Source organism: Poromitra crassiceps (assembly GCF_964638095.1).
Source record: "Poromitra crassiceps genome assembly, chromosome: 21".
In the NCBI taxonomy this organism is placed as follows: domain Eukaryota; kingdom Metazoa; phylum Chordata; class Actinopteri; order Beryciformes; family Melamphaidae; genus Poromitra; species Poromitra crassiceps.
The window spans coordinates 26,510,059-26,519,394 of record NC_139638.1 but is presented as its reverse complement, the minus strand read 5'-3'; the positions used below and the strand labels follow the sequence as shown (position 1 = coordinate 26,519,394).

Genomic DNA, 9,336 nt, shown 5'->3' with positions numbered 1-9,336 from the left:
TTAATAATAATATTTCAAATGAAAAAGAGCATTGTAAACAAAAGCAGGCATAGTTTTCAATATAAAGTTTGCATATCACCAGTCAGTTGACATTGGACCAGTAAGTGTCAGGTTGCAAATGTGCCGGAAAGAGAAGTTCTTTGGCAGGAGATAATAACATACACTGACAATATGCACTGTGTGAGACGTTCAAGAACAGCCCCTGCAGGGGTGCGTTCACTGCCAGCAATGTGTAAACGTGCACGAGTCAGAGCTTCCCTGGGCAATGGCATCAGTAATGACAAATAAATAACATGTTAGTTAAAGGGACACTTCGCTGAAAAAAACAACGCTGATTTATTGGGTACATGATCTCACACACATTATGCAAAAACTGTAAAACAGTTTTGCAGACGTTGAGAGTTGATTTGAGTTAAGTTGATGCCAGTGATGTCATCGGAAGGCACTCAATCATTAGGTTGTATTCATTATAAGTCCTCTGATTGCATCACTGGCCTCAACTTGAACTCAAATCAACTCTCGACAATAACCGAAATCTATGAATGTCTGCAAAACTGTTTATAATTTTCGGATTTGTGTGAGATCATGTGCAAAATAAATAAAGCATTGTTTTTCCGGTGAAGTGTGCCATGGAGGTGAGGGAGGGGGGTCCATGAGGAGATGCAAACGTGTTGCTGGTTCATCGCAATAGAGTCTCAAGTACAGGCGACATCCCATTTCCACTTTCATGCCTTGGTCCATAGTCATATAGGAAGTGACAACCGGTGCGTTGTTCTGGAGTCCCTGCTTGGTCTCTTGGTCCGGGTGGGAGTGGCGCGTCCCCCCTTCCCCAGCCGCCTGGGACTAGAGGTGGTCGTAGGCAGCAGCGGAGGGGGGAGCCGTGCGGGAGGCTGAGCTGTAGTAATAGGGCGAACCTGCAGGGGGAGACACAGAGGAGAGCCCTCATCACTGGGGGGGTTCGAACTGAAAGTGGTGATGCTGCGGATGAGACCTGCTTCATCCATCTTGTGACAGCAGATGGTGGAACATCTGAACAGCTTAGCTTGTTTGTCCTGTGAATGGGCTCATACCCTTAAGCCCTAACATGACTTCTACATGTGTAAGAAATAAGAATACAGGACTTTACTATTCTGACCACATCAACGGATGTAGTGGAGGAGTCAACCTAAACTCACCTTTTTATTTTGGAAATGAAGCTTAGCTGCCTTTTAGGCTAATATAGATCATTCCAATATAGATTCATAGTCTACAATATAAGAACAAAGAGTTATGCCAATTTGTCTAAATATAAGAGTGTTTCAAAAAGCATAGCCTTTTTTAAATACCGATGGCTGTTTGAATTATGGAGATCAGCAACTGGAGCTCATCGTTTAATTTAATGTTTTATTTTACCACTACGTCCTATAACTACCCTGTCCATTTGATGTATTCTTGTCACAACAATACTTTTTGTAGAAAGCTCAGTGGAAAAGGCTATTTCTACAAATCTCAAGTTCATGCAGATACTTCAAAAAAATCTTCATTTGGTATTATGTCAGTGAGTGTAAGCCGTTTGCATTTTATTGTCCAGGACCGACTAAAAGCTAATTGAATAGAGACTGAGAGGCATGGTGTGGACCTCAGAAGGTAAGCCTCACCCAGTATGCTGGAGTTGGTGAACCTCCAGGCGTCACTGTAGGAGGTGTAGGGGGAGTGCGTGTAGGACTGAGCGGAGTAGTCTGCACCTGCACCACAGAGACAAGACACTGCATCACACATCAAGGCGACACGGAGATGACGCACATGGAGACCAAGCAGCCATACAACAAAGACAGTTTGTTATAAAGAAATGGCCGTTTGGTTGTTTGTTGTTCTGCCTCAGCTCATAATTCACCCAGTTAGTGCAGCCTGTAAACCATTAATCTGTGGTGCAGGTGGACGGCTGAGGGCGAAATCCCCCGGCCCAGCGGTGCGTGCCCGCAGCCGGCCCCTTCATCCTCTCTGTGGCCCCTCGGATCTTTCAGTCTCTCCTCTCCTCTCCTCTCCTCTCCTCTCCTCTCCTCTCCTCTCCTCTCCTCTCCTCTCCTCTCCTCTCCCCTCTCCCCTCCTCTCCTCCTCTCCTCTCCTCTCCTCTCTCCTCTTCTCTCTTCTCTTCTCCCCTCTTCTGTTCTCCTCTCTTCTCTTATCCTCTCCCCTCTTCTCTTCTCTCTTCTCCTCTCTCCTTCTCTCCTCTCCTCTCTCCTCTTCTCTTCTCCTCTCCCCTGTTTTCCTATCCTCTCCTCCTCTCTCCTTTCTTCTCCTCTCCCATCCCCTCCTCCTCTCTCCTCCTCTCCTTTCTCATCCTCCCCTCTTCTCTCTCCTCCTCTCCTCTCCTCCATTCTGTGCACTTCCTGCTTTAGCCTTTACTGGCACTCTTCTTTCTTCTTCTGTTCTTTTTTAACATTCCAATATCTAATTGGTAATTATGTTGGCTGGAATGAATCCCTGGGCTCCCCCTCCTAACCCCCCTTCCCCTGAGTAATTGTGTATCAACGCTTCCTCACAGCGAGCCCACCAGAAAAATAATAAATCAGACCCTCTCATTTCGCGCTTCGAAGGGCAGACTTCAAATAAAAAAGGCGCATCACACACACACTCACACACTCACACACGCACACACACACACACACACACACACACACACACGCACACACACATGCACACACTATGCAGGCATGCTGACATAGACACCCAAGCAGGAAGTGCATGCAAGCACATACACACTCATACACACACACACTCGCCACAAAGACCTCCTCTGCTCCCTTCATACCCGGCATTAACCCCCCCTCCCCTACCCCTCGTGCCCCTCCCCTCCCCGTCTCTCTCTCGTGGGCCCCCCGGTTCCCATGGCGATGTGTGGTCAGAGGTGTCTGCGTGGGGGTGTGGGCAGCAGGGCGGAACCCCCAGCCTGTTCCCTGTACCCCCTGGGCCCATGACACACTCGCGCGCACACACACACACACACACACACATACACACACATACACACACACACACACACACACACACACACACACACACACACACACACAGTTCACCACCCTAGCAAGGCTACTCATTAACTGAGCCTGTCCCCCTGTTAATCTACAAACCTCCATCACACACACACACACACACACACACACACACACACACACACACACACACACACACACCTCTCTCTCTCTCTCCCTTCTCTCCCTACGTCACTCTGTCTTTTTGGGCTTCTGTCGTTGCCTGAGTTGATCCAGCGTTCTTCAGTTCAACACATGTGTGGGCTCGTAAAGTGAAAAGTCTGTCCTCACCTGCCACCATGCCAGTGATGGCAGAGGAGGAGTAGCTGCTCTGGCCAGCGGAGGGGATGTGAGGCGGGTATCCTGGCAGAGTGGAGCTCACCATCTCACGTCCTAACACACACACACACAGGCACGCACACACACACACACACACACATTTTCAATGCCAGCAGGATGGGAGGTTAACTTTCTTATTCTATTCTCCGTTGTCTACACAATTTTCCAGCTTGGTCACCTGAATAAACTGTTTTTCAGTTTACATTTCTGCAAACATTGAATGTCAACATTTGTGAGCCAAAATATGTTGTATATGAACATTAGTAGATATTGTACGTGTATATTAATGTTATACACGTCATAGAGTCTGCTACTGACATAGCACGGTGGCCAGTAACCTTAACCCAGTTGTTTTAGTTGCCTAACAATAACCCAAGTTTGTTTTATTTGCTTAATGTGCTCAAATAAACTGGAAACTCAGAGGTTTTCAAATTAATCGACATTTTCAAATTTACCTTGGGAAAATGTGGGTTCAATTGAAATGTTGATATACTTATTTTTGGTTTGCGTGGTTTGCAGAACTAAACATTTTATTCTGGCAACTGAGTTGAAATGTTCAGATGTTCAGAGGAGGGAAAACACATTGGCAAGAGGCAAGATCAAGTCTCATACTGAAATGAGCTGAAAGTCTCCAACTCAAATTCTCAAACACAAATCTGAGTGATTCTGTGTATCGGAAGCAGTTTAAAGGATAAGTGCACCCAAAAATGAAAATGCGGTCATTATCTACATGCCCCCATGCCGATGGAAGGGCAGGTGGGACTTTTAGTACACAACACAGTCCTAGAGTTTCACAGCAAAACACCGTTACAGCATTCTCCTAAACAATTGAAGTGAAATGTTGACCAACGTTCAAACATAAAAGAAATACCCCAAATAAATCCATACTGCTCGTCTGGCATAATCCAAGTCTCCAGAAGCCTCGAGACACCAAGTTGACTTGAAAAGATGTAATTTACACCCTGTTCTTAGCCAGAATCTTCATTTAGCCACATATACTCCAAGAAGAAGTGCTAGAGCCTGCTCGTGCTACAGTGACTATTTCAGCAAAAAAACAGGTCGTAAATAAGCACTTTTCAAGTCCACTTTGCATCTTGGGGCTTCTGGACACTTGGATTATACCAGACGAGCAGTATGGAGGCATTATAATTTCTTTCTTCTTTTTTTTTTACGTTTGAAAGTTGGTCACCATCCACTTCAATTATGTAGGAGAATTCTGCAACAGTGTTTTGCTGTGAAACTCCAGCTGCTGTTTTGTGGACAAAAAAAACGTCACCCGTCCTTCCATCAGCATGGGGGTGAGTAGATAATAACCGACTTTTCATTTTTGGGTGAACTTATCCTTTAATGTGCTATGAGTATGAATGGTGGAGTGATTTGCATGTGGGCATGTTAGTGAATGAGCGAGATGGATGCCTGCATTACCTGAGATGAGCGACTGAGTGCTGAACTGGCCGTACACAGGTGCATGATGGGAGAATGAGTTGAAGGCGGTGGGGAAATGGCTGGAGCTGTTGCAGCTGCCGCTGACAGAGACAGGCCTCTGCAGCGCCTGCAGCTCCACAAAGGCCAAGTTGGACGCGGCGGCCATGTTTGGGGAGAGGCTTGTGCTGCTGGTCACTTCTGGGGACATTTCCTGTTTCAGACAGAGCGGTAGGGGCTCTAGCCAATAGGAAGGGCAGGTGAGGAAATGAACAGAAAATGGGATTTTAAAGGAGCATGCCAACATTTTTGGGAGATTCGCCTGTTTGCTATATTCCCAAATCCCAATAGTAAGACAAGAAGATAGATGACCTCTTCTCTGTGTGTGTAGTAGAAAAATAGCTACAGTGACGTTTTCAGCTAAAAACAGGTTGTAAAGGACGTATTTTCAATTTGGCATCTCAGGGCTTGTGGATACTTGGATTACACCAGGTGAGCAGTATAGAAGCATTTATTATTATTATTATTTATTTATTTATTTTTACTCGTGTTAATGGGGATAGGTTATCCAGTACCATTGTGCTAAGCTAATATAGCACAGAGAAGAGAAGGGCGATCTATCTTCTATCGTCTTACTATCGGGAAGATGGTCAAATAGGCGAATGTCCCAAAATGTTGCCTTGTTCCTTTAACTGATGAAGCACATGACAAAAAAGACTCAAAGCTGATTGGATGTCAAAAACAAAGTGAAGAGTGAATGGGAAAAAGAGGACCGGCTTCAGGTCGCAGTTCACAGTTATGCAACGGTCCAGAAGATGCTGACAGGAAACGAGTCAGCATGTTGTCGAGCAGGTGAGGGAGGGGGGGGCAGAGAATTTCACATTAAGAGACTCACCGGCCACCATGGCGTAGCCCTGGTGCGCCGTCAGATTCCGTCCAATGGCTGAGCTGGATGTTGAGAGGCTGGTCTTGGCCTCCTCTAGGCTGCCATTGATGAGCGACAGCGGGTACAAAGTCTGTGGGACGATGCACAGGGATTAGCTATTGGGGGATTTGTCTGTAAAGAGGGCGTGTGTGAGAGAAGGAGCCATTGTGTTGAACTCAAGACAAAACTGGGGACACTTCACTCTGAAGAGAAGAAAGAAATATGTGGTTTGGAGGTTGGTTGTACTTTTTTTTTAAATAATTTCTCCCCAATTGTACTTGGCCATTTTTTCCTTATGTTGCCCCGGTCGCTGCTCCACCCTCTGCTGATCTGGGGAGAGCCATAGACTAGCAGCATGCTTCCTCCGACACATGCGTAGTTGCCAGCTGCTTCTTTTCACCTAACAGTGGGGAGCTTCAGCGGCAGCACATAGCATGTGGGGGGAATCACGCTATTCCCACCAGTTCCTTTCCGCCCCCGAACAGGCGCCCCGACCGACCAGAGGAGGCGCTAGTGCTGCGACCAGGACAAATACCCTTAATCCGGCTTCCCACCCGCAGACACAGTCAATCGTGCCCGTACGGACGCCCGACCAAGCCGGAGGTAACACGGGGCGCGAACCTGCGACCCTCGTGTTGGTAGGCAGGGAATCTACTACCGCTACGAGACGCCCGAGGTTGGTTGTACTTTTGACAACAGCTTAGAGCACCAGCCTCTTGCGGTCACGGTTTCACAGCTTGGGTAACAGTTGTCGGCTATTAGTGTTCATATTCGGTACAGGGGGTCCAGCACAGCAACGCAGTTGGTGAGGTTTTGTTCTCTGTCAGCAATTACTGTCACTCGGTGTATATTGGGAAGTCGCTGTTTTTTTGTTGTCGTTCCCTTTAGTGCCGTTTGTTTTCTTGTCGAGGTCCAGCCGTTGTTCCGTGTCCTTATTATAATGATTACATCTCTGGAGAGTGCTGCTCTTTCTGTGTGCGCGCGTAACACTTCAACTAAAGTGCTGCTCTTTCTGCGTGCGCGCGTAACAGTTCAACTAAAGTGCTGCTCTTCCTGCGTGCGCGCGTAACAGTTCAACCAACAAACGGTGGATGTTAGTTTCCTCACGATGTGTTTCTTTACACATTTAAATGAGAAAGAAATCTGAGAATTACAAGAGAACAACACCAAGTAATGAAGTTCCAGAAATGATGATGTCCTCGTTCGAGTGGTTTTTAAATATTTATGCTGTATAAGGAGACTTCTTGAGTGGAAAAACTGTGCATTAAACCAGTGATACTCAACCCTTTTCATATCAAGGGCCCCTAATTTAGGCCTCATAGGGCCACAGACCCCCCATTTGATGACATTTTGACTCTTGAACCAAAATCTGAGCATATTTCTATTGCTAGATATGATTTCCCCCCCAGAATTCCATGACAATCTGTATATAGAGAGGCAAAGTGAACGTCACTTCCTGCTTCAGCACTGTACCAGAGATTTTCTTCCGCAATTTATTTTCCCATAGACATATCGTAAAATGCTTATAAAAATAGTTGTACTTGGTCAGAACAAACGGTTCAGCTATATTTAGAATCGGGAGAGACCATAGAACATTTCACTGGAACCAAAACTTAAAAAAACGACATCAAAAAATAGTTTATTTCAACACGCATTTTTTTTAACCTTTTGGTCCAAGTGAAATGTTATGCGATCTCTCCTGTTTCTAAATATATCTGAACGATTTGGTTTGAACAAGTATTTTTTATTTTTATAAGCATTTTACAAAATGTCTATGGGAAAATAAATGATGAAAATCTCTGGTACAGTGCTGAAGCAGGAAGTCACATTCCACTTTGGCTCTCTATATGATCAAATATATGCTTTAATGGTGTTAACTTCTTGTAAATGAAATAACAGTGAAGTTTAACAATTCATCAAATTGCTGGGGACCCCCGGGAAACCCCCCAAGCACCCCTGATGGCCCCCGGACCCCCGCGTTCAGAACCCCTGACTTAAATGATAGATAATTATTTTTCCTCACATAAACCAATTGGGGGGATCCTGTACCACCTCGCAGGCGTTCAGTTTGTCCCGGGTCACTGGGAGCTCCTACCTGCTCCGTCTTGCTGCTGGAGGCGGAGCTGAAGGAGTCGGGGGGGTAGTGGTGGCGGTCGAAGCCACAGTCCAGGTGCTGTCCGCCCGCCGTGAAGTGGTCCACCCTCATCTGCTTCCTCGGGACGCCCCCGCTGCCCTGGGAGTCCACGCTGTGCCGACAGCTCTCCTGGTCACCTGAGACACCGAGAGGAGGGAGATGATGCCATCTGTTTCTGCCCTTTTTTTAAACCAATCGCTTGTTGTTGTTTTTTTCAACTTTATGTTTATTGATATATAAAAATAAAAATAAATGAATTGCAATCTGTGTAGATTTCTTTGACTGCCCTGTCCTCGTTTTCCAACCTTTCCCCAACCCCATCATCAAGCCTATCTCTCGTTTGTGTTTGTTTCCATATAGTTGGTTTGACGTAGTTCAGGGTTCCCACAGGTCCTTGAAATCCTTGAAAGTTTGTTAATTTGAGAGAGAGAAATCAAGGCCTTGAAAGATTTTTAAAATACGATACGATACGATACGATACGATACGATACGATATACTTTATTGTCAGTTCACACTGAAATTTGTCTTGCAAGACAGCGGCAGTCCCACGCACAAACACATGACAAAGAGAACAAAACCAAAAATGCATACACAAATACAGCACACAGAGAGCACTGGTCACTGCTCCACTGACCCTCGGCCCTGTTCTTGATTAAGCCTCAGGATCGACTGATGTATAAAGGACTTTCTTAGTCTGACCTTCTTGAAAGTTGGGATTAGGTATCTCCTGCCAGAGGGCAGGAGTTCATATTCTTCATGTAGCACATGATTAGCGTTTGAGGCAATATTTCTAGCTTGCCTCAATTCACTGTTGACGTGGGGTCATTGAAAGTGCTCTAGAAAGAGATGGGATAGGATGGAATCCTATAATGAGAATGCGTGTGAGTGAGTGATTGAGCAGAAATTGCGTTCGGCCGCAGCTATGCCATTTTACGTGCGATCACGCCGAATCTTTCAGGAAGTGTAAAGAGCACCCCCTGCAGGTGACCTAACGAAGCTGGATTTTTGAATGAGGTAATTACTAATTAGGGCCGACTAAATGGGCAAAAATGACTAATTAGTGGGCCAAAATGAGTCAACACAGATGCAGCGCCATGGAGAGCTCCATTCGTTAGCTACTGATGGAGCACACCTGAGTGGAGGAGCACACCTGAGCAGAGTTGGAATCAGCCACGGAAATGGGCTATGAAAACCTTCTGGGGAGAGGAGAGGCTGCATGCCAACTCTGTGAGTGAGGCCTGACTACATGGCCAGTGATTGTTTGCTCCAACGGGTATCAGAACCAGAACTATAATAATACACCAATACACAGCGCGGGTATTCTGCTAGTTAGTAGATAGAATAGAGAAGTTATTTTGACATTTCTTTTTTACTTTAACGTGTACAGTTGAGAAGTGTTCACACATTCCACTTTTTAATTGTTGTCTGTGAGCTTCTGTAAAACCTGCTCATTCTCATTATAGAAAGAGAAAGAGACACTGTTGTAACTGTGTCTCAAACT

At 45.8% G+C, this 9,336-nt stretch overlaps 1 protein-coding gene across 1 annotated transcript in view; it reads right to left on the bottom strand.

Moving 5' to 3' along the window:
• Positions 1-843: 843 nt before the first annotated feature.
• The window catches only part of pax8 (paired box 8), a gene marked incomplete at both ends in the record, with an annotated part of 14,014 nt that continues 5,521 nt past the window's right edge, over positions 844-9,336 (bottom strand). The window contains 6 exons of the mRNA XM_083657678.1: positions 844-914; positions 1,638-1,724; positions 3,306-3,407; positions 4,779-5,015; positions 5,671-5,791; positions 7,796-7,971. Coding sequence (XP_083513804.1) covers positions 844-914; positions 1,638-1,724; positions 3,306-3,407; positions 4,779-5,015; positions 5,671-5,791; positions 7,796-7,971 — 794 coding nt within the window. The remainder of the gene's footprint in view (positions 915-1,637; positions 1,725-3,305; positions 3,408-4,778; positions 5,016-5,670; positions 5,792-7,795; positions 7,972-9,336) is intronic.